Genomic DNA, 25,177 nt, shown 5'->3' with positions numbered 1-25,177 from the left:
TTGAGGTGGAGCTTTGACTTGTCCATGGCAAAGAGGTTGAGTCGACGAAGAGGCTCCAGAGATGGGAAGCGATGGCGATGGATTTGGCAGCGGAGGAAGAGAGAAGAGTAATTGTAGTGTCACTATTCTTTTGCGAGAAATCTTCATTGATTTTGCTTCCGCACTTTGGCGATTTCGAATCTTCATCCAGATGCTCTTCCAGTTGGCCCTCTGTAGTTCCTCCACTATGTAAATAGATAAGGACTCAATGGCATACTGAAGCCCTTTGGAAGAAATGGCAGTAAGCGATCATAATTTGGTGTCTAAAGACGAGGTCGTGCTGCTGGCTTGGAGGTCCACTTGCTCCGGGTGTGCGCACCATATGTAGCAGGTGGGGTTTAGGTGGAGTGAGGACGAAGGAGACTGGAGCCACCATCGCAACTGCTTTGATTCATGGCATCTGATCTTGGAGCCCTTGGTGGCAGATACGGGTTTGAGGTGGACAGGTGAGCTGAGAAGAATGAGAGAGATAGCTGGAAACGAGGAAGCTTTGGGAGAGGGTTTGGACCAGCTTGGAGTCGAGTGAGGATGGGCCACGGGAGTTGGACTCATTGCTGGTGGACTTGTTGATGGTGTAAACCGTGTTGGGCCGAAGCAATTGCAAATTTATATATATATATATATATATAGCTGTAATTTAATTTTTTTTGCAAAGAAAACTTGTATTTTTTTTTTTTTTCTAATGAAATTGACTTTAATAAAATCCTTATTTTTTTATTTTAATGTGACTGAACTCGAAGTTGAATGTTCGAGCTGCCTACGTAGCCTTCCAAAGAAGATATTATGTCATAACATAGTTCAGATGAGCAATAGATTGCTTTTGACGATTTTAATGGTGATCTTGATGATGATTTTGCCGTACATAGTTTATGCTCTTGCGGGCCAAGAGTATGATGCATTTGTTTTAAGGGTAGCAGCTCTTCAAGAATCTGCCATTGATGTGGCCAATCTTCAAGCCGTCTTCCGCTATGATTAAGTAGGCGTCGTTGGTGTAGACTTCTTGTATTACGTAAGGTTCATCCCACCTTGATGTGAACTTGCTTTTTGTTTTATGAGTTGTGATGATAAGTCTACGCAATGCAAGGACGAGATCTCCCACTTGAAAAGAACAAAGACAAACTTTCTTGTTAACAGCCTTGGAGAGTCGTGCTTGATAACACTCCAAGTGCTGCTGAGCTTCGAGCCTTATCTCATACAGCGTTTCCAGCTCTTGAAGACGCAACTTTGGATTCTCTTCATCAGTCAAGCCTTCTTGTATAACCATCCTTAATGAGGGGATTTGACTTTTGAGAGGTAGAACAGCTTCCATGCCATATACGAGAAAATAAGGTATAGCTTGGGTATGAGTCTTGTGTGTTGTCCTATATGCCCAAAATGCTTCGCTTATTCTTTCATGCCAGTCTCTCTTTATTCGGTCGATCACCTTTTTTAGGAGGTTGCACAATGTTTTGTTAAATGCTTCTGCAAGACCGTTGGTCGAAGCATGATACATGGAAAACTTGTGCTGCTTGAACTTGTATTTCTCGCATAGCTCGTCCATGAGTCGATTGGAGAACTGTTTTATGTTGTCCATGATAATGTAGTGAGGCACACTATATCGGTGGATGATATGCTCTTTGATGATATGGACGATAGTTTCCTTCTTGACTTCCCTTAGGGGTATAGCCTCAGCCAACTTGGAGAAGTAATTTGTTGTAGCTAGGATGTAAGCTTCTCCTACAAATTACTTTGGTGTGATCGATCCTACGACATCCAATCCTCATGCATTGAACGGCCATGAAGCAACTGTAGGGTGTAATGGTTTAGGAGATTGAGGTATGAAGTTGGCGTGGAATTGGCAGGCTTGGCATCTTTTGGCGTGTTCCAGGCAGTCATTCACCATAATTGGCCAATAGTAACTCATTCTTTTGAGCTGGAAATGTAGCATTAGTCCAGACTGATATGCCCACACACACCTAAGTGTGCTTCTTCCATGTCTTGATTGGCTTATTCCTCACCTACGCATCTCAGGAGCACTCCTTCAAAAGAGCGTCGATAGATTGTTCCTTTGCAGTAGAAGAAGCGAAGTGCTCGTTGACGTATTTCAAAGCGGTGTCTAGGATCATCTGGAGGCCTTCTATTCTCCAGGTAATCGATCAGCGGTCGTCTCCATTCTTCAGTGTCGACCAAAAGTACTGAGATGTTGTTTACATCATCTAGTAATATTTCAGTGACAAGCGGGATCATCCATTTTTGGCAAACTAGCACGTCTGCAGCTTTGTCTTCTCCTAGTGTCATACTCGAGGCTAGGTTGGCAAGAACGTCTGCCATTTGATTTTCTTTTCTTGGCATATGTTTTAATGTCATGGCCTTGAACTTTTGTAGCAGTTGAGTTGCCAACCGGAAGTGTGGGATGAGATCATCTTTCCTCACCTTATATTCAGTTAAGAGTTTATTGATTATGAGCTTGAAGTCGTCATAGACCTCAAAGGCTGTGATTTCCATGTTGATCACCATTTAGTGCCTGATGATCAGTGCTTGGTACTCAGTGATGTTATTGGAGCATAGTTCGCTTAGTTGGAATGAATAAGGTAGTATTTGCCTTTGTGGAGACATGAATACTACTCCTGCCCCTGCTCTATTTACTCGTGCGAATCTGTCGAAGAACACCGTCCATGTCGGGAAGATATCGATGTAAAACACCTTCTCGTCAGGTAAGTCGTCTGAGATTTTCCAATCAGTTCAACTCAGCGCCGGTGAGAGTTCGACTAAGGTAGTAAAGCGCTCATTCTGTCTGGGATTCATTTTCTTGTGCCAAGAGTGCTCCAATTAAACTTTCATGAGCGGCAATGTACAATATGAGCGGCTTCCCAGGCATAGGTGCCCTCAAGACAAGTGGACTTCATAAATACTTTTGTATGCTTTCAAAAGCATTGTGGCATGTTTTTCGTCCTATACGAATGGAACATCCTTTTTCATGAGTCGGCTGAATGGTTAACAGCACCCTGTAAGGTTGGAGATGAAACGTCTGATGAAGGTTAGTCGTCCTTGTAGACTTTTCAGCTTGTGCAAGTTTTTAGCTCACCACAATGCTTGACAATGAAGCCGAGGAATTTTCCAGATGTGACACAAAATGCACACTTTAAAGGGTTCATCTTGAGGTTGTATTTTCGCAGCCTTTCGAACACTATTCGCAAATCCTTCAAGTAATCTGATCTTTTATTTATCTTGACCACCACATCGTCTACGTAACATTCTACATTTTTGTGTAGCATGTCATTAAAGATTTTCTGCATTGTGCGTTGATATGTAGCTCCAGCGTTCTTCAGACCAAAGGCCATCACCTTGTAGCAATAAATACCTTTTGGAGTGCAGAAGGTTGTTAGTTCCTCGTCTTTGAGAGCCATTCGAATTTGATTGTATCCAGAAGAGCCATCCATGAATGATAGTGCCTCGTGGCCAGTGGTTGCGTCCACAATGATTTCAATGATTGGCAAAGGGAAGTCGTCTTTCAGGCAAACATCGTTGAGATCCCGGAACTCTATGCAAACATGTACTTGACCAAATTTCTTAAGGATGATGATGATGTTAGAGATCCACTTAGAGTATTGCACTTCTCGAATGAAGCCTGCTTCGATTAGCTTGTTAATCTTAGCTTCAATTTGTGGGATGAGTTTGGATCGATAGCGTCTTTGAGTTTGCTTTATCGATCGCGTTCCAGGTTTGACTGCAAGATGATGTACAATGATGATAAAGTCAAGGTTGGGCATTTCTTTGTAGGTTCAAGTAAAGACGTCTTTGTACTCTAATAACAGTTGGTAATACTCATCTATCTCGTCCGTACTTAATAGTGCATTTAAGAAAATGGGCTTTAGTTCCTCGTTTGTGCCTAAGTTGAGTTCCTTGAGATCATCAACCGTGGCTTGCCCCCCATCTTCGAGTTGTGGTGGTGCAACAGTGACATCTTCCTCGGAGATTTCGTTTACTTTGCCTTCTTGGATCATGAAGTGGAAGACATCTTGGACCTCCTCTTCAGTGTTGTCCTATTGAGCTTGTTGGCATGAAGATTGTCCAGTGTGGATGATGGTGTACCTTCTTACTTTCAGTGATCCATTTGTGTCAACCTCCAAGATTGTTTGGCGCTTCATCTTTGAAGGAATCAAGCTTCGAAAGTTGCATTTTTCTGCTAGCCTATCGATTTTTTCTACCTTTAGCGTTGTCTCCCTCTTTCTAAAAGGCTTCTTATTGTCTTCAAGTTTTTCCAAAGCTAACCATCGCAGAGGAGAGCTAGCCATGTTGCTTTGTTTCTTAGGTTTTGACAACTTTTCGAAAACAGAGATTTGGGATGTTAACGTATTAAGCCTCTTGAAGATGGAGGTTTGGTCTTGACCACCCATGCAATTAAGTGCCAAAATTCTGACAATTCATCTTATCGAAAACTGACATCCGAGATGTGGGTTTAGGCTCATTTTGATCTTGTTCAATGATCACACTGATGTGTTGAGCGCTATTCGCTTTACTTGAAATCTTCATGGGTGCATTTGTGTGAAACCAAGTCCAGCTTTGTTGTTGTAAACTCCATAACCATGCTCTTTCAACTTTTTTTAAGTCTCGATGAGGTCACGGTCTTTATTGTTGATAATGTTTGCTACCTTTTTTCCAGGATTTGAAGAGAAAGCGAAGTTGTACCCACCAATGCTTTGCCGAGGAAGAGTGAAGGTGTTTGCAACCTTTCTTCCTCAGTGGCGATAGTTTTATCTTTTGAGGGCTCTTCCATCTCTATTTCAACCATGTGACAGGCAACGATAATGCACTATTGGAATAAGTCATTCGAGAAATACTCGGGAATGTATAGTTTTTGCTCCATAGGGTCCTCACTATATGTTGGCTTAGCAATTCTTATGTTTCCTTTGGGCTTTCTATTGTTGTGGCGGTGGTGATTTCTTCCTTGTTCCACATTTGGCTATGTGACTTGTGGTTTTGGCATCCTTATCTTTTTGTAGGTCACCAATGTTCATCATTTTTCATCGTCGGTAAATGCATTTTGGTAAATTGCCCCCAACGATGGTTGTGCACAAGGTGCCGTGTGGCTTAAGCATTGACGGGAGTGGTCATGCATCATTTAGAGAGGAATGGGATCAAAGGATCCAAACACGATCGCAGTAGTGTGCGTTGCGACCTTGTCTTCTAGGTCAAGTTCGATTTGCCGTTGTTGTGATAGCTTCATGATGAGCTCTTTGAGGATGAAGCACTTACCAACAGGATGCCTTATCCTTCATGAAGTCAGAAATTGGCTCATTTTTTCAATGATGGCGCTCAACTCCATGTCGTTGGCGCGGGTGGCTAACTCTTCGAATGTTCATGGTTTGATGCCTTAAAGGATGTAGTGTAACCCCATTGCATGCCTTGGACCCATATCTCGATTGAGGAGATTTCTAAGAACCTGTCTTTGCAGTCGAGGCTTAGAGTGTGCCATCAATTAATATAGTCCACGACTGGTTCGTCCTTCCATTGCTTCATGCTTGTCAGCTCCAGCATGCTCACAGTGCAGCATGTGTTGTAGAAACAGTTGAGGAATTCCCGCTCCAATTGCTCCTAACTCTTGATGGATTCAGGCTATAGGTTCGTGTGCCAGTCGAATGCATTCCCCTTCAGAGAGCGGACAAACTGTTTTCCGAGGTAGTCTCATTTTGTCCCCGTGTTGTTGCAAGTTTCAACGAAATAGGCGACGTGCTGCTTTGGGCTTCCCTTTCCATCAAACTACATGAACTTTGGTGGTTGATAACCCATTGGCATCTTCAGGGGCGTCAATCTTCTTGGAGTATGGCTTTGAGTACAAAATGGGGGTATGTGAGCTCCCATCATACTACACTTTGATGGTGTTGGCGATCATCTCCTGCAGCTGCTGGATAGAAAGAGATCCCATGAGTGCCCCTTCTTGGTCTGGCTTCAGCTTCTCTTCGACTTTCTCCACCTGAGGCTCTTATTCTTCGTCGACTTCTTTCTTTAGTGGACTAACCTTTAGGTCGACTTTCATGTCGTGCTGCGCCTCCAATTGGTTGACAAGTGCAGCAATTTGCAAGTCTTTATCCTCCACAGTCCATGTGAGTTTTGCGATCGCTTCATTCATTTGAGCCAGTTCCTCCACAGTCCATATGGTCATGACTTGCATGGCTGAGCTGCTACTCGAGTTGGCATCGAAAAGTAAGGACGTTAAGTACTTCCTCGGGCTTTCCTCTCTTGGCGCCCTTAGCAAGGCCAGGGTGATCACGGGCTCGTGCCTCAGGTGCTCTTGTTCCTTTGGCAGAGTTAATGCATGGGTGGAAGCCGCGACAGAGAAAGCTCTTACCTTGCTTCGGGTTATGATGCCCGAAGTGTCACCATTTGCAGCGAGGATGTTCTTCTTCTTCCGCTTTGGTTGCAGGAACAGCTTGATCCTTTATTGATGCCATTTATGCTTTTTTTGCGGATTTAAAGATATACATGAGAGGCAGAGATAGTCCCACCGGGCATGACAAATTTGTAAACACGAATTTTCGTGCGACAAATGGAATAAGAACACGTGTACAAAATAATATTTTGTGTTAATTTTTGGGTTACAATCTCTTTTACTATTTGATCTTTTGATTCTATCTTTGTAAGGTGTAAATCTGTGGATGGGATGTTGATCCAAATGGTCATTAGGGTTTGGTCTACGGATGAACATTTTTGTGGATTTGTTGATATTGTTGCTCCAAATGGCTGTCGGGGCTTGATCTTAGATGAACGAGGATGAACAGATCTTCAAGGGCCTTTCAGGGCATGATCTTGATGAACAATTGTGTGGATTTGGGCTTGACCTTGATGAACTAGGATGAACGGATCTTCAAGGGCCTTCGAGGCTTATCTTGATGAACAATTGTGTGGATTTCTTCAAGGATTTGACGAAGAACGAAGAGAGCTTTCTTGATCCTTCGGGATTCTTGGGAATTTGGTAGGTTGGATGCTTGAAAGCTTTAGAGTTTCATAGCTTCAAGGATTTGGGGAATTCTCTTCCAATTTGGGAGTAGAGAAATGCATATATGAATTGGTCCCTTGATCCCTTGATGGAGAAGCCTATTTATAGGCTTTGAGAATGAATCACCACCATCATTTTTTTTGTGAAGTAAGTGGATGATGTAGGTGAAGTAAGTGGATGATGTAGGTGAAATGAGTGGAGGTTGTAGGTGAAATGAGTGGATGATGTAGGTGCAATGAGTGGAGGTTGTAATTTTAATCCATTGGTACATTTATTTCACCGAAAATTCGATGTCCACAGTGTGACCCACCATCATTGTCTTGAAGATGATGGTGTTTTTATTTCACCATCGTTGTCTTAATTTTAAGGCAAAGTAAGAAAGACAACAACAAAACCCTAATCTCCATCAGCACAACGGCAGCCACCATCGTTGCCACCATCGCAATAGCCGCCACAAAGGAATACATCGCCCTAAACTAAAGAAAGCACCCTAACCAAAAGCTAGATCTACAAAGGTTGTGCTGAATCTATCCTCTAAAAACCAAAACCGCCACAACACCTGCAAGAAAGGACACAAACCGTAACAGGATGAGGGGGCGAAAGGAGTGTGCAAAACACTCTTGTTCTGATGTGAATCATTCCACACTTTGCTCAATTTTTCCAACAAGCAGAATCGGCAGTGAGCTGTGTGGGTTGGCTATAGTGTCAAGACAGGGCCCAACACCTCGAGACCTAATTTCTAATTAAAGGTTGGAAAATATGAGGGGGAGCAAGGGGAAGGAAGGAAAGAGCGGTGCGATGGGGAGGGAAGGTAGGTTTGGCGATGAACTACCATTGAGTGATGAGAAGGTCCAAAACTGAGACAAGAGCTCAGAAAGCTGAAATAAAATTCAAACGAAAACATAGAAGAAGAAGAAAAAGAAGAAGGGAGGAAGAAAAGCAGAAAACAAGAGAATCAGGGGGCTACCACCGTCCCTAAAGCCAAAGTCTAGGGTCGGAGGCTATGAGATGGTTTTCTTTGGGGTTTTCCTTCTGCAGAGAGTTTATTATTTTTACTTGTTTAAGGATTATCTTCTTTGCTTCATACTCTGTCAATATATTCAGTTGTAATTTAGTGTTTGTTAGCAAATTCGAATTTATCTCTATATATATTTATCATTGATTGTTGATGTATATCCAACAATTACTAGGATTGTTAGGTCTTTAGTTGTTTGTATAAGCTTTTGAGGATTTAATTTGTAGTTATTTTTCACAAATTTTTTCTTAAAAAAAAAAATCCAAAAACAAAAAAGTTATAAAAAAAAAGAAAAAAATAAAAATCATTGACAAATTTTGAAACCGAACAAGATGTTAAATGAGACTTTCCCTCCTCACCCGAATGAACTAGAAGGGAAGGAACATTCTAGGCATGGAACGATAGAATATAAGCCAACAACTAATTGAGTTAGGCGACTCAATGAGACATTGAAAGGAAAACAAAGTGATAGTCAACTTCTATGTTTTTAGAGCGAGCATGAAAGACAGTTTATGCTACCAAGTGTGTACGCTAATTTTATCAAATGCATGAGAAATTTATAACAAGGCACTGTTAAATAGCGTAGCGAGTAAAAAGGCCATATTTTAGTTAGTTCGGAGGTAGTAGAAGCAAACGTCTGTACTCTGTTTGGAAAAAACAGAATCTATATGTCGCCGTAGTAGCTTCTTGATTGCCTTTCTTCTTGCATGATCTGAGATACAGGAGGGTGTTTCTATTTTTGTCAAAAATAAAAATTAGAGTATTTAAGTTATTTCTCTGTAACTAACATAAATGGGTAATTGTACATGCCAAATAAAAACATAAATGGAAAATTAGATTTTTAAAAAGAAAAGAAAATAAAGTTAAGAAAAGGAAAGGAGGTTATCCGTAGAGAAATACGCAGTTCTCTCACCGCAGTGGATCATTCATCTGCCATCTGCGCCCGCGCCCGCCACCTCCCAAAACCAGAAGAAGCAAAAAGTTCGTCCCTTTTTGCTTCCTCTCTATTGCAGAAGCCGAGCAAACTGTTGGGTCGCGATCTCTCTGTTAAAACAAGTGAGTTAATCATTTTCTCTTAGCATTTCCACACTCTTTAATTTCCTAATCATTTGTTAATCCGCCCTTAGTGTAAACCTATGATTGTGTTGTTTTGCTGTTTTTGGAATTTCCTTAATCTGTTTTACAGCTGAGAAAAAGTAGAGGACTATAAGATGTGGGTAACTTAGAATTCAGCAACCCCAGTTTTCGGTTGTTCTCAGTTTTCCAGTCTGTTAGTATTTTCTTGTGTTTTCTCGGCAGCCAAACACAACCCAAGTGCTGTTTTCCGGTGGATATTTGAGATATCTGTGTTAATCAGCATATGTGATCAGAATCATTGGTAAAATGAATTTAGTAGGGTTTTCCTTGGTTACATTATGATGTGAGACTTTGTACAATTTATTAGGTAATTGAAAACTAGTTTGGTATAAAAGATCACAATTTTTCGTCGCAAAATTACTTTTTTTCGCTTGAATTTTGGAAGTTAGAACCTTAGATGGAGTCTTATCACAATGCTTATTCGGCAGTGGATGATGAAGAACTTTCTATGAGCAAGGATGAGGACGTGTCAGAGAGTTCCAATGGGAAAGATGCAGTCACATCTGAGGGGAACTTGGATGCGGAACCATTTGTGGGTATGGAGTTTGAAACTGAAGAGGCTGCCAAGGTGTTCTATGATGCGTATGCAACACAGGTGGGTTTCATTATGCGAGTTGATGCCTTCCGGAGATCAACGCGCGATGGTAAGGTAGTTTGGCGTAGGCTTGTGTGTAATAAAGAGGGATTTCGCAAGACGCGAGCCAAAGGAACTGAAAACAGGAAGCCTCGAGCAATCACCAGAGAAGGGTGCAAAGCAATGATTGTGGTAAAGAAAGACAAGTCAGGGAAATGGGTCGTAACACGATTTATAAAGGAGCATAACCATCCACTAGTAGGTACACCTGCAAATGGTCGCCGCAGTATGCTTCTGTCTCAAACACCGGTGAGTGCTTCTTATCTGCATTTTTTTAGTTGCTCTTTTATGGCCTATATGTTTATTTGTAAGACAGACGCATTGTGATTTGTGTTGATTTAGTTAGTTTGTTTACTTGTCTTGGTTACGATGGTCAATTATCTAGTTTATGTTTGTTGTAGATTTGAAAGTGCATCAGGTGTTCTAGTATCTGTTGCCTTGAAGTGGTTTGGAGCATTTGCAAGCTGGAAAGTTACTTTTTGCTTATGCATCTTACATGATATTAATAGGAATTCTGGTTTGTGGATGAAGTTAGCAGATGCCCCTTGCTTGAACAGGTTACTCGATGCTGTCATTCTTATGGTTTTCATAGTTCAAAGATTATAGTTCATATATTTCTGAACTTCATGTTAGGCAACCCATGTTCTATCACCTCCAAATTGTTAAAACCAGTTTTGATGTTTCAATCTAAAACGTAGGACTTGTTTGGTAACCATTTCGTTTTTCGCTGCACTTTTCATTTTTGGTGATACAGATAGAGAAGCACTTGTGGGAGAAAGGAAAGGAGAAATAAAGAAGGGTAAAGGAAGGAGGGTGGAAGAAATGAAAGGAATGAGTATAAAAATGACAAACAAAATGAAAACTATGGAAAACAGTTTTAAGTTGATTTCACTTTCACATTTTTGTTTTCATATAATCTACATTTCTCCCTCCACCCTCACACCGCCTCCCTTCATCCATCTCCATTCCTTGTTTTGCCCATATACTTTCCTTTCTCGAGCACAAAAAGTAAGAACTACAAACTAAAAACGAAATGTTTATCAAATGGGTCCTTAGCTTTGTAAGTTTACTCAAGAAGTAACAAGGAAGTTTTCATAAATTATTTTGGTACTGTTATTAGAATTTGTACAAGTCGCCTCGTGTGGTATATGTAATTGCTTCTCTGGCCGTTTTGTGAGATGTAGGTGTCTGGATTCTGTGCAGTTCAAGTCTTGATGGTTTCTTTTGGTATTGTGCTATAGCTTATCACGGTTACAGTAAATGTTGTACATGTAATGTGCTCTAGTTTACAGTGGTTACAGTAACGTTTTATATATTTTATCGGGGCTTGTTAAAGCCATCTAGCAGATACCTGATGCATGTTTGGGACGGCGTGGGAAGAGTTCTTTCCATTCTGTTAGTATTTCCAATAACAATCGATATTTACCATTGATTTGCTTTTTGGTTTGTTCCAGGATGAAAAAGACCTGAAAATTCGGGAGTTGACTGCTGAGCTACAACGTGAGCGAAAAAGGTCTGCCACCTATCAAGAGCAGCTTGATACGGTTTTGAGGGAGATGGAACAGCATTCCAATCACCTGTCGAGAAACATCGACGTTATAGTCCAAAGCGTGAAAGAAATCGAATCAAAGAGGGTAGCACTTTCAAATGGTTAAGAGCCTGCTCGATTAGTTCAGCTCCTTTCAGACGCTATTCCATGCAATCAAGACTGGAAATATGCACATGTGGGTAGACTAGTTGGTCAAGACAGTGTGCCTGATCTCTGAGTTCGAATCCCCCTCCCCATAGGCTAGAGTAGTTTAGATTATTGACTTGTTAAACAGTAAAATTGTAAATCTTAGTTTTAGGTTGATTAGAAATGGAAAACGGAATTACCCAGTAATTTGCTTTCTTTTTGTGACAAGCGATAGCAATAGTGGGTCGATTGTTGTTAGGGGAGAGAGGGAGTTAGTGGGGATCGAACAATCACCAAAGTCCATAGGCATGATTGTTTTCCATCACTGCGGTAAAGCGCCATGTACCAATAATTTTCCTTCTTTGTTTTGTATTTTTTTTTTCTTGGTTTATTTACCCTAGTTTGTACAGATACTATAACTACAAGTAGCAAGACTTTTTAACTCCGTAGACCTTTTTGTAACCCGGTTTTCTTCCTTCGGTCTCTTTTTCAAGTTGCTCGACTGAAAAATTAAGGAACGTAAACAAAGGGAGGAGCGCAGAAACAGAACATTTGGCTACGAGAATTCAGGTTCGAGATAGGTCAGGGCACGCCAAACTTGACCCATCAAGTTGCAGTACCTAAGCTTGAAAAATCCCATCGGGTTACCATCTTTTGCTCTGCTCCTCACTTCTTGTTGGATTTACGTGTAAACAACTTATTTCTTTGCTTATAGGTTTTGTGCCTTCTAAGCGTAACGGCTTCTTCCATGTTATATGCTCTTTCTTTGTCCCAAGAAATTTCAGATCATAATTTTATGGCCAATAAATAATATTATAAATCAAGAGGGTCCTAAAAATAAAAAATAAATTGGGATTTAAGTGCCGGTTTCTATGAGTTTGTGGAAGCTCTAGTCCCACGTCAAGCATGAGTTAGAGAGAACGAATTCCACATTAGACTTTACATGAGCTTATAAGTTAGTCTACCTTTTGTATTGTAAATTAATTTTATAGTCGAACCTCAATTTCCTTCATCAAATTCCAGTGGAAATGTTCAACAAACAAAAAACGAGTTCCCAAATACAAGACCAGGGCTTACTTCAGCAGTCAGTCGGGATTTGAAATGCCCAGCTGATGAACATGTCAATCCTTTTGACTGTTCCGTTGAGTTGACGCAAAATGTCATACAGAGAGGGTGCGCATGATGTCGAGGGGGCCGGCATAGGACTTCAAGGGTGTTGTCATGTACCCATGAGGGGGCATGAATCCCCGATAACAATATCGAGAAGAGATCTGAAGGTCACCGGATCAAGTGATCTGAACCTTTCAAATTTTATCCAACGGTCCATCTGTTTTGCTATCTTAAAAGCTATAATAATTTTTTTGCCATTAGATGAAATTTGAAAGGCCCGGATCACTTGATCCGGTGACCTTAGTAGAAGAGATCCGAAGAGGATCCCTTTCTCAACAATATCAACCAACGCTGCACAGTACACCAGCCAATATTTCTCGCAGTTGACACGGTTGAGGCTCCTACATGGCTTCCGCTACGCTATTCGGTAAAGTATCGACACGAGAGACACATATAAGAGCTCTGTGGTGCCACCTTGGCCTCCGTCGGAACATAATCGGAGGAGCGAGCATGTCCCGGAAGGGCGGCACCATACGACAGATAAGCAAGCTAAACATACTGCCATGTCCCGAGAGTGAGAAACCTCGTACAAACAAAACAGACCAGCAACTGACACTAAAAACCGTACTCTACATAATCGGATGGTGTCATACAAATTTAATCCATATTTTGCATCAGCAGCTAATTCGAGTGAAATGACAGCTTTGTAATGAGATGCTAATGTGACAATATGTCATGGTAATCACGCATTGGCTTGCAAGATCGCCACATGTCATCGCCTATGTAGGCAAGTTCCTCTCCAAACAGATGTAACCCATAAACCCTAAATCCCAGTTTCCTACCGACATCAACTGTCTAATTACTCAGGTGAAGCAAATTCCATTCCAAGTTACCATCTTTTCAAGATTCATTCTCAACCAAAACAGGGTCACCTAAAATCTCAAACAAAGGAGAAGAAATTCCCTGCAACGAGAGAGCGAGCGCATGATCGACTTGAAATACCGTCACATTGACATCCAAAACTCAGATACAAAAATATGCAATCTTGATGGTATCGAAAAAGAAACTTACATAAATATAAAATCGGATTCAGCAGCTAGTGAAGAAAAGCATAAACAGCAGTGGAAATATAGACCAGAAGCGCCGTCGTGACCAATACAACAAGCGCCGCCACGGAATGGACGGCGGGTTTGCTGCCACACGACAGCATCCCCAGCCTGATCTGAATCACATTCACCATCGACAGCACCAAAAACACACAACCCATGACCGATCCGAAAGCGGACGCCAACATCCCGAATCTCAACGCCTTCAGATTGATGTGGGCCCGGAACGCCTCGTCGACGTCCTTGCTGTTGAGCAGGTTGATCGCCAGCTTCAGTCCCTGCGCCACCAGCGACGAGAACAGGAAGAAGCTGAAGGAGACAACCTCGAACACCAGCAGCTTCTTCGCCACGTCGATCCCGGCGTCGCAGGATGTCCGGTTCTCGAGGCTCTTCTGTCCCCGAGTTGTCAGGGAGAGCCCCACGAAGACGGCGATGGTGAAGAGTGAGTTGACGTTGACGAGGCCGTCCAGCGCCGTGACGTGCACGCTCGTCGTTGACGATGACGACATCACTCTCCGGCCGTCTTGGGTGTAGCACTCTTTTGGGTAGCCGTCAGATCTGGAAATCAAGACAAAAAGCACAAAAAGATGATTAATTTTTCGTTTCAGAGGTCAATTTCTGAAGCTGAAATCTGAGAGAGGGAGAGAGATCGTACTCATCCATGGCGTCGAGATTGTAATTTTGCTTGTAGGGGTTATGTATTTATTTTTATTTTCTTGCTGAATGCAGTTGCTTGTAGTGTTTTCTGTTTGTTTCTTGGGAAAGATGGGAGGAAAGAAGGGAGACGAAATATGCTTTACCTTTTTATTTTTGGATTTTTGTTTTTAGTAAATTGTAACAATATTTTTTTAATATTAATTTAATTGAAACAATGATCATTCAACTATAAATCCATTACTATTGATTTTTTAACTCATCAAAACATGTAGTTATGGTTCCTAAATTAAAAATTCATTACCAATGATCCCTTAACTTTAATTCAATTGGAAAAATTGTTCTTCAACTTTAACCCAATTCGAAAAATGGTCTTTCAACTTTAACCCAATTGTAGTAATGATCATTCTAACATAACTCATTTTAACAAAATTCTGACGAAGTTGACGAAAATGATCATAGCTACACATTTTGATAAGTTAAAAGATTAATAATAATAAATTTTTAGTTGAGGAACAATTGTTATAATTTACTCTTTGTTTTGTTATGAGACTTTGAATTGGATTTTAAGTTGTAAGATTTTTGTAAAAAAAAAAAAATAATGCTATTTAAATGTTTATTTTTAATTTTTATAATTTTAATTGTTGAACCTGATAAGATTGAAAAAGATGGCAGATATTAATGAACATATGAAATAATAAAATAATAGCAACCAATAAAAAAGGTTTGAGACATTGAACAAAGTGGGTGAGGGATTAAAGAAATTGAAAAGTGTGGGGTTTGTTGAATTACTTTCGAAAAGGATAAGTGTCCCCAACCTATAAAGTAGGATGGAGACGTTCAAGAAATAGCTCTGTCTTGGTCACGTGATTCAAAACAAACCAAACTCCCTTTCAACTTGCTTCAATCTTTAGAGCAAAAATTAGTTTTGGGGTAAAATTGACTTTTGGGACAAATTTAACTCAAGAAAACGATCAAGGTAAAGCTATTGGCCTACCTATGAGCGTACACACGCCAAAAACAAAAAAAGGAACTCGGCGGCCCACTTACGTGCCCCATTCGAGCCCGGCCTTCAGCGCCTGGCAACGGTGGGCCCCACTATCATCGCAGTTGTTGGCCACCAGCTGGAGCCTAACAGCTTTTTCGTGATCCAACGATCGAGATTAATGGAGCGTTGAAGATGGTTTATCCAACGGTTCAGATTCAATTTTTTTTCTAATTTATTAATTCATGAAAACTGAGCTTTAATATGATCAAATCTAACTAAAAAAATAAAATATAACGTCTCAAAATAAAATCAAACCGCTAAAACAATTAAAAAAGTTATCTAAATCAAAATTCATCCAAAAACGCTATAAATGCCTATGTAGTTAGGGGTGTGCTATCCACACACCTCATTTTATTTCTCACACACCCCTTGATAATTTATGTATGTTGATCTTGTTCAATTCATCAAATCCAATAGCCAAAAATTAAAAATGTGTGTGAGAAGTAAAATGGGATGTGTGGATATCACACCCCATGTAGTTATTCAAACATCCACACAAAATTCACTGTTCTCTTACGATTCTTCCAATTTTTCTTTCTACCCACTTCCAAAACCATTTCTTTCCATTTCCAAATTTTTCAAGATGGCACAAGTTCATACTAGAGGGCGTACTTGGTCAAATGATGAAGATATTGTTTTTTGATTGACATGAATTTTGTACTAGCAAAGATGGTGCCGTTGACATGAATCAAAATAAAAAAACTTTGTACCCTAAAATTGTTGAGAAGTTCAATCTCAACTCCAACACCAACCGATGGGAAGTTGGTAGTGTTACAATCGGTGGAAGATTATCTATGACAACCCGTCCCTAATTTTACAATTTTATTAATTTTAAAAGAGTGAATTGACGAAAAAGCCCTTACAGAGGTGAGATTGTTGACTTTCATTGACTGTCTTTTCGTGACTTATATGAGCTGATATTTTACCTTATTCTCGAAGTACTCGACGGTACGAACGTGTAGACACAAGCGAAATCGAATTCGGAGCTACGATGAAGATTTTACGGAAGTACGAATTCAAAAAATATTTTTGTAAAATTATTATTTTAGTTATTTATTATTTTTATTTTATTTTATTTTAATTAAGATTTTTATGCCACAACCCTCCTCTCCTCTCTTTCCATGTGGCACTTTGTCTCCCACATTTTGGAGAAATTTTTCTACGTACCTGCCATATATGCTGACTTGGAGTTTCACGAATAAACATTTGACACCTGTATAATTTATTCTTTTAAATTAAAAAAAAAATGCCAATTGTTTCACAATAACTAAGATATCAGAAGTCCACGAGCCTGACGACGCCAAACCATCCACACCCGCCTCTCTCACCAGCAGGCGATTTTTCCGGCGTCATCGTCCCTTCTCTCTATTCGACTCTCTTTCTTTCCTTTCCTCTCTTTCTCTCCCACTCTTACTTCCACATAGAACCCAGAGATTGTCAACGACAACTCCAATTCAGATCGGCTGTCGTCAATCTCGATCTTTCAGCCGAAGATCGCCGGCATCACTTTTGTTCTTATTCTGCAGCAAGAAAGAGAAGAAATAAAAAGGGGAAGAGAGAAACAGAAAAAGAGAGAAAGGGAGGGAGAGGTGATGGGAAGGGCAAGTCAACATATGTGCCAACTACTTGGAAAATTTTCTCCACACTTTGGGACACTCTCAAACACTCTCCTCCCTTAGTCTCTCATCCCTCTCTCTATCTGATAACCCTCTCTCTATCTCATCTCTCTCTCCGTGCGACTTGCCGGACCACCATCACCCTAAATACACCTTAAATCACTTTTAACATAAACATCCCGGGAGATGGTTGGATCAAACGTTTTTTTTTCCTTTTTTTCTTTTTCAGTTGGACGTCCACCTCCTGCTTGTATCTTTTGATGAGTAAAGAATACCAAGTTTGCAGCGGCCATGTCAGTTGGACAACTATGTATTATTTGGTTAAAGAGCTGCATGCCGAATTCACTCATTCTTCAACTGCCACCAGTATTCAAATTTGAAATCTCTTGTTCTAGACTCAAGCAAAGAAAGCCTGGACACCTCTGCTCTGCTGGTTAGACCTGGCAAATTCTTACACAATTCGTTAACACGACATGTAAACGATACAAAAATAACGGGTTTCAGGTCAACATGATAACTAATCGGGTCATTATCGGGTCGTATGATAATAACCCATTAATAACTGATCCTTAACAAGTTTACACGAGAGTGACACGCGGGTAACCTGTTTGGACATGAAAGAAAAAAGTTATTTTGATGATTTTAATTTTTTAAACTACTAAAAAAAATTTACTATAAAATACAATAGATATAATGAATGTGTATGTATTGTTTATTAACTATTATTCTATTATTATTCTATATAAATTTTAAAATTTAAGTTTTATTGATTTATTTATTTATTTTTATAGTATATTATAGGCAAAAATTGAGATTAAAAATCATAAAACACATTAAAAATAAAAATATCAAACACATTAAAAAAAATGATAATAATTAATTTACATGTGCGAAAAATATGCAAACGCTCGTAGTCGTATCCTCTACGCTTTGAGGATGGGTACGTATTTGATCGTTTGAATTTTTATAACCATACAAACTCTCATGAATATTATTTTTAAGGGAGTTCAAAATAAACAAAATTCATAATCATTAATGTATAAATCTGAAAGATGTGAAAGCATAATAAACGTTCATAATTGCATCCTCAACGCTTAGATGATGGTTACATAGTTGTTTAGATATTTAAAACCCTCCAAATCTCATGAACAGTGTTTTTTATTTGAGTGAAAAATTAATAATAATTATTGTAGAAGTGTGAAAAATGTAATTACTCGTAATGAAAAGTTTTACAACTTTCAGTAAAGGGTCAACTCCGAAATTTAGTATGTATATACTAATTTAGTATTATGTTTTACGTTTTTTTGGGTCAAATTATGTTTTTCATTTTCATTTTTATTGATTTAAAATATACTTTTATTAACGGATAACGGATCAGGTCATATTACCTGATAATATTAATGGGTTGAATTTGGGTTGGGTCATATTACCCGTTTACTTTAACAGGTATTACACGACATGACCCGTTAAGTCATCGGGTATAACACGAAAACGACACGAAAACGACACGAACACGAGAAACACGACACGAATGTCAGTCTAAACTGCTGTTAAAAATGGACACCTCTATTGCTAAGAATATAATAACCCATTGATTCATGAAGGCATCGATCCAATTTTCTACATACACTTCACATTCTTCTTTAACCCGATTTTATTGTTGTGATTACAAAATTAAGATATAAAAACAAAACTATAAAATATGTATATGCACCTAAGATGTGAAGCGTGAGGTGTATGTAGAAAATGTGGAGTGTATATTAAGAGTGTAGGTTATGAGGGTATTATGGGAAACTACGTGAAGTGCATTAGGATAAACTTTGATTAGAAAAGAAAATGTGGGGTGTATTCAACAATACGTGGAATGTTAACAAAACAAGCCAAAATGAAGCTATTGTTGCACTCGATTTTACGGAAAAAAAAAAAAAAAAAAAAAAAAAAAATTGCTATCGAAATTTGAATTTTTTTTTGGTAATGTGGAAACGACTTTGCAAAACTCCCAGAGAGGAAAAAGTCCACTTTTTGTTGTTGTAAACTTCTACTGCTTTGTGTCAAAAAGGAATCAACACTTTCATAGGCGATGAGGAAGAAATATCCTCGGCCCTTTCCAAAGCTATGGAAGATTTTATTCTAAGATTTCTATCATCACAAGTCTACACGCTGAAAACGCGTCGAAGACTTTGAGTTTTCAAAGAATTACTTAACTCCACACACACACACACACGCACACGCATTATGTATGTATGTCTGTAGAGGTATAGCAAGAGAGATCGAAAGCTTTTGAAGGTGTTATAATATTTCCATGGTTGATATTGAAGGTGCTTCTCCTTCTCTCACCCCTTCATGGGAGTACCACGTGTTTTTGAGTTTCAGAGGTGGATATACACGCAATAATTTTACAGATCATTTATACACTGCTTTATGTCAAAAAGGAATCAAGACTTTCAGAGTGCGTTTGTTGCACCAGACTGTCTCGAACTAGACTAGCTTTAGGAACTAAGTTGGACTGGCTTGGACTATACTAAGCTGAACTGACTTAATAAAGCGTTTAGTGTAGTGTCAGACTAAAAAGAAAGATTATAATATTATATTATTTATTAATATTTATTAATATTTTATTTTTAATTTAATATATCAATTAATATTTTATTATTACTTTATCTTTTTCCTATTTTTCTAGAACCCTCTCCTATCTCTTCATTCATTTTTTTCTCTGCTTCTCCCTCCCCATTCCCCATTTCTCCCATTTTTGTTCCTTTTTTTTTATTTTTTTTTATTGCAAATCCTTTGCCTCTTCACTTCATCTTCTTCGCCTCCTGCCTCTACACTTCACCTCTCCCTCCTACCTCTTCATTGCCTCTTCACTGCCTCTGCACTTCACCTCCTGCCTCATTTTTTCCGATGAGTTGCAGGTTTCCCGACGGGTTTTCCAACTAAACCTCATCGGATTAGACGAGGTTTGCACCACTAACAAACTCTTCCTCATCTCTGGTCCCATATTCGAGCTTTGCATGCTCGATCTGTCATGGATTCGAAAAAAAAACCCAAACCGGCCAAGACTTCCATGCCATTTTCCGGCCACCTCCGACCACCTTTTGGCCTCGATTCAGGTAGAATCGTAATCCCCTCACTCCTATTTTCAATTTGGTATTTTATATGAAAATTGGTTGTGAAAAGCATCGCATGGTTTTCGAGGGTGAGTGGTCGAGGAGCAAGGTGAGGAGGAGAGAGGGGGAGAGAGGGGACAGTCTTAGCTAGTCCCATGGTTTTCAAGGGGTTTCGTTAAGGCCAGCTAGTCCCAGATTTAGTCTAGGCGAGTGAGACTTAGTCTCATTAAACCTAGTCCCTATCAGGAGCAAACATGGGACTGGACTAATCCTTAGTTCAGTCCAGTCCAGTACACTTTAATTAGGGCAAACAAATGCCCCCTCATAGACGATGAGCTTATAAGAGGAGAAGAAATATCCGCTACCCTTTGCAAAGTGATAGAAGATTCTAAGATTTCTATCATCCTCAAATTGGTGCTTGGACGAACTTGTCAAGATCCTTGAATGCAAAGGATCGAAGAAACAAATGGTTTGGCCAGTTTTTTACAAAGTGAATCCGTCGGACGTAAGAAAACATAGAGGTAGTTTTGGTGATGCACTTGCTAAACTTGAAGGCAAATATAAAGACAACATAAAGAAGGCACAAATGTTGGAAAGCTCTAACGGAAGCAGCAAACTTATCAGGGTGGCCTCTGGAAGTGTAAATTTCTATCCTTCCCTTAGTAGTCGTAGTAGTAGTAGTATTATTTTATTCTTATTAAGTTATCTCATGATTGTTTAAAAGAAAATTGAAAAATTAACAATTTAACTCTAGCTATGCGTTGAATATACAAGGAAAGTACACGAGCGTGGGCTGTAATTTTGCGTTTTTCTGTGGATTGAATTTGAGTGACTGATTTTGTCTTAGGTGGTATTAACAATTAGCACTAAAAAAATGATATCAAGAGTCGCTCCAGTGCAAAATTTGGATAAATGAATGTGTATAGAACTCTCCTCTGGACATAGCATTCCGTTCTTCTTTCAAAGACAAATGTGTCTGAGAAAATTTCAATTGTATCGAACAGAATATAAGTGATATTATCTCGGCACATTTGTCCTTTAGAAAAAGAGAATCTATTAATGTGCACATCCACAAAACTCATGTTTTATATTCGTTGTCGTATAAAACATAAAACGTCATTCCAAGAAATCTTTCATTTGCTTTGGCAGGCATGATTCTGAATCTAGACGTACTCAGCACATTGTCGAAGAGATTTCAGTGCATGTTGAAACAGACCTCGTCGTAGAAAGCCTCCAGATCATAGGGGAACCTAATCCGGGACGGGAACTTCAAGCGTGCATATACCCCATCAATGGAACCACCGTCTGCAATTTTCAGTGGTTTCGACATCTAGACAATGGATCTTTTAATCCCATTGAAGGAGCAGATAAACCAAACTACCTTGTTACTGCCGATGATGTTGGTACGTACCTTACTGTTGAAGTCGAGCCTCAGGACAACAACAAGCGCAGGGGGACGGCCGTAAAGCTCTTCGCCATTGAGCGGAAAATGATTACTTGTTTCCCTGAAATGCAAAACCAGATAGAGAAGATGGTTCGCGAGGGCCATGCTTCATTCAAGATATTTCAATGCATCGGATACCTTGATACATGGCAGCCCGCTACGTTGGACATTACGAGGAAAGGTTACAAAATTAAGGGGAGTTCCGGGGTTGCAGAAAAGTTTTCGACAAACACGCTAGTTACGATTCCTCGTCGTGGAAGTCCTGCAGAATTCACAGTGGTTACCGGTTCCGGTACTAGTGATGGTTGTGCTAGGTATCTCTTGAAAACAGACAAAACATGTTTTAGAGAGGCAGTTGTGCGCACATTGAGGGCATTTCTCAGAATTGCCAACGACAGAAGGGGCTCATGGCATTGGCAAAGGAAAGTCGATTTCTTAGCAGAAAGAGTACTGCGACTATCGCATGCATAGCAAATTCACATGTTATAATACAACTTATGTCTATTTGTGTTTTGGACGGATTTGGAAAGGTTACAACCATAAGCATTCATGTAAGCGTCTGGTTAAATAGTTAAAAATGTTTTGGGGGTTGTAGAAGCGTTTTCTAAAGAAATACAAAGCGTCCTTTGAGTTCTAATATGAATTTGAAACGTTCTTTTAATGAAAGCACTTTTAGAAAAAGCACAACATGACCTAATATAATAATTTAGTATAAAATTTATCATCCACCAAATTCGAATCTAAGATCACTCGAAGCACACCATGACCTGACATAATAACTTACAAATGAGAAAAATATCGAATACCCATTACAGTGTTAACATATTAACATGGAAAAAAATTTCAATGTACCGAGAACATGGTCCGGTGCAATAAATGTCATAATACAAGTGATTGGATACATGAATTTTTTTTTTCAAGCAGTTATATTATGACATTTGGTTTACCGCATCGTGTTTTTGAAACTGAAAAGTCCCTCAACAATGACAAATTTTTCAATGTGACCAGAACACAGGTGGTACATCACGTCTTTTTATGCAAGTAGTGTGAAATTGTATTTTTTAAGTTATTAACTTTTTAACACACGTATCCCATCATTTATATAGAGACACATGGTGTACCATCCCGTGTTCCGGTCACACTGAAATTTTTCTCCTCGATAACATGAAAGAGTGGTGCGTTGGACCTCGGCCGCCTTTGGCTACTTGGTGACTGAACCGCCAAAAATATGAGTTACTCAGCGACAACGGTTACATTGAACTCAGCATTCCCGCGAAATTCAAATCCAAAAGCCAAGGATTCCCAAAACAGGAGAGAAACAATCTCTCTAATACAAAAATGCAAACACATTCATCAGATTCCGCCAATCCACGCAAAAATCATAAGAAATTTCGAAGACCAAGACCCATTCGTCGTCTTCGAGCTTCTTCGCCTCTGCTCCAACCTCAACTCAATCGACTACGCCACCAAGATTTTCCAACAAATTCAAACCCCAAATGTCTACCTCTACACTGCTCTCATTGATGGGTTCGTGTCGTCTGGGTTTTATCTCGATGCGATTCGGGTTTACTGTCGAATGGTTAACGGGTTTGTTTCGCCGGATAACTACGCGGTAACTTCTGTGTTAAAAGCTTGTGGCTTTGGGTTGGCGTTGGAGGAGGGGAGAGGAGTCCATGCGCAGGTTTTGAAGCTTGGGTTGTCATCGAATCGATCGGTGAGGATGAAGCTTCTGGATCTTTATGGGAAGAGTGGTGAATTTGAGTGTGCACGGAGGGTGTTTGATGAAATGCCTGATAGGGATGTCGTTGCGTCAACGGTGATGATTTCTTCTTATGATGATTATGGGTTGATTGAGGAGGCGATTGGTGTTTTTAACCGGGCTAGGAGTAAGGATACGGTTTGTTGGACTGCGATGATTGATGGGTTGGTTAGGAATGGGGAGATGAATAGGGCTTTGGAGGCGTTTAGGGAGATGCAGAGGAATAATGTGAGGCCTAATGAAGTTACTGTTGTTTGTGTTTTATCTGCTTGTTCTTATTTGGGAGCATTGGAGCTCGGAAGATGGGTTCACTCTTACATAGATAAGTATGACATCGAATTCAATTACATAGTAGGTGGTGCTCTGATTAATATGTACTCGAGGTGTGGAGATATTGATGAGGCACTGGCAGTGTTTGGTAAGATGAAAGAGAGAGATGTGAGTAGTTATAATTCCATGATTGAGGGGCTTGCTATGCATGGGAAGAGCATGGAGGCTATCCAAATGTTCCAGACAATGATAAAACAAGGACTAAGGCCAAATAGCATTACTTTTGTTAAAGTATTGAATGCATGTAGTCATGGAGGTTTGTTGGGTTTGGGTTTTCAGATATTTCATTCCATGACTAATATTCACGGCATTCAACCACAGATAGAACACTATGGATGCATGGTTGATCTTCTAGGTCGCTCAGGTCAGCTTGAAGAAGCTTACAATTTCATTGCAAGAATGAAAATGGCACCAGATCATATCATGTTGGGGGCTTTGCTAAGTGCTTGTAAAATCCATGAGAACCTTGAATTAGGAGAAAGGGTATCCAAAATCTTGGTGAATTGTGGTAATGCAGATTCGGGAACTTACGTACTGCTATCAAATGTATATGCTTCATCAGGGAGGTGGAAAGAGGCTGCACAAGTGAGAGCAAAGATGAAGGAAGGTGGAACCCCAAAGGAGCCTGGTTGTAGCTTGATTGAAGTAAACAATGAGATCCATGAGTTCCTCTTGGGAGACCTCAGACACCCGAAGAGGGAGGAAATCTACAAAAAGTTAACGGAGCTAATCCATGAACTGAAATCAGAAGGATACTTGCCTGCAACAGAGGCGGTTTTGCATGATATTGAAGATACGCAAAAGGAATTGGCTTTATCGATACATAGCGAGAGGCTTGCCATATGCTACGGGCTAATTGCTACAAAACAAGGTACGACTTTGAGGATTGTAAATAACTTAAGGGTTTGCAGTGACTGCCACTCAATGATCAAATTGATAGCTAAGATCACCAACAGAAAGATTGTCGTTAGGGATCGCAATAGGTTCCACCATTTTGAGAGTGGGGTTTGTTCTTGTGCTGATTATTGGTGAAAAAGAAAACTTAATACTAACTGCAAGTACATATATTGTTTCTTTACCCTGATTTTCAATTATTTATTTTATTATATGGACTCTCCGAATGTTCGATAGACCTAGCATTCGTGTCGTGTTTCTCGTGTTCGTGTCGTTTTCGTTTCATAGCCAATAGCTTAACAGGTCGTGTCGTTTAATACCCGTTAAAGTAAATGAGTAATATGACCCGATCCAAAATCAACCCGTTATCCGTTAAGAAAAATATTTTTTAAATCAATAAAAATGAAGATGAAAAACATAGTTTGACCCAAAAAAAATGTAAAACATAATATTATATTTCGGAGTTGACCCCTTCATGAAAGTTGTAACGCTTTTTATTACAATTGATTACATTTTTCACACTTCTACAATAATTATTATTAATTTTGCACTCAAATAAAAAACATTGTTCATGAGATTTGGAGGGTTTTAAAAATCTAAACAACCATGTAACCATCGTCTTAGCGTTCAAGA

At 39.6% G+C, this 25,177-nt stretch overlaps 3 protein-coding genes and 1 long non-coding RNA gene across 6 annotated transcripts; 3 read left to right on the top strand and 1 right to left on the bottom strand.

The window, feature by feature from the left end:
* The first annotated feature begins 8,741 nt into the window (after window positions 1-8,741).
* LOC137729468 (protein FAR1-RELATED SEQUENCE 4) lies at window positions 8,742-11,925 on the top strand. The gene is made up of 3 exons (XM_068468427.2): window positions 8,742-9,086; window positions 9,596-10,050; window positions 11,256-11,925. Coding segments are annotated over exons 1-3 (657 nt in total). The 5' UTR covers window positions 8,742-9,085; the 3' UTR covers window positions 11,457-11,925.
* Window positions 11,926-12,305: 380 nt separating this feature from the next.
* Window positions 12,306-14,505, bottom strand: LOC137729469 (uncharacterized). 3 transcript variants are annotated; one of them, XM_088678450.1, is made up of 3 exons: window positions 14,348-14,505; window positions 13,658-14,250; window positions 12,306-13,144 (listed from the first exon to the last, which is right to left on the bottom strand). In XM_088678450.1, exons 1-2 carry the CDS (start codon window positions 14,353-14,355, stop codon window positions 13,683-13,685), a joined length of 576 nt encoding a protein of 191 aa, XP_088534576.1. In that variant the 5' UTR covers window positions 14,356-14,505; the 3' UTR covers window positions 12,306-13,144; window positions 13,658-13,682. The 3 variants fall into 3 exon arrangements, with proteins under 3 accessions (XP_088534576.1, XP_068324531.2, XP_068324529.2); XM_068468430.2 differs by lacking the exon at window positions 12,306-13,144 and adding an exon at window positions 13,197-13,549; XM_068468428.2 differs by lacking the exon at window positions 12,306-13,144 and having other exon boundaries at window positions 13,575-14,250.
* Window positions 14,506-20,515: 6,010 nt separating this feature from the next.
* On the top strand, window positions 20,516-22,200 carry LOC148693677 (uncharacterized). The gene is made up of 2 exons (XR_015952675.1): window positions 20,516-20,757; window positions 21,267-22,200. It is a non-coding gene; the product is annotated as an uncharacterized LOC148693677 (long non-coding RNA).
* A 543-nt stretch (window positions 22,201-22,743) lies between these two features.
* On the top strand, window positions 22,744-24,734 carry LOC137730087 (putative pentatricopeptide repeat-containing protein At5g59200, chloroplastic). Its single transcript, XM_068469152.2, has one exon. It carries the CDS (start codon window positions 22,790-22,792, stop codon window positions 24,680-24,682), a length of 1,893 nt encoding a protein of 630 aa, XP_068325253.2. The 5' UTR covers window positions 22,744-22,789; the 3' UTR covers window positions 24,683-24,734.
* The last annotated feature ends 443 nt before the right edge of the window (window positions 24,735-25,177 follow it).

The sequence above is a fragment of the Pyrus communis genome, chromosome 10 (genome assembly GCF_041283825.1).
Source record: "Pyrus communis isolate YQ-2024b chromosome 10, ASM4128382v1, whole genome shotgun sequence".
Taxonomy (NCBI): domain Eukaryota; kingdom Viridiplantae; phylum Streptophyta; class Magnoliopsida; order Rosales; family Rosaceae; genus Pyrus; species Pyrus communis.
The sequence above is the reverse complement of the archived record's forward strand: the minus strand, read 5'-3'. Positions and strand labels throughout refer to the sequence as shown.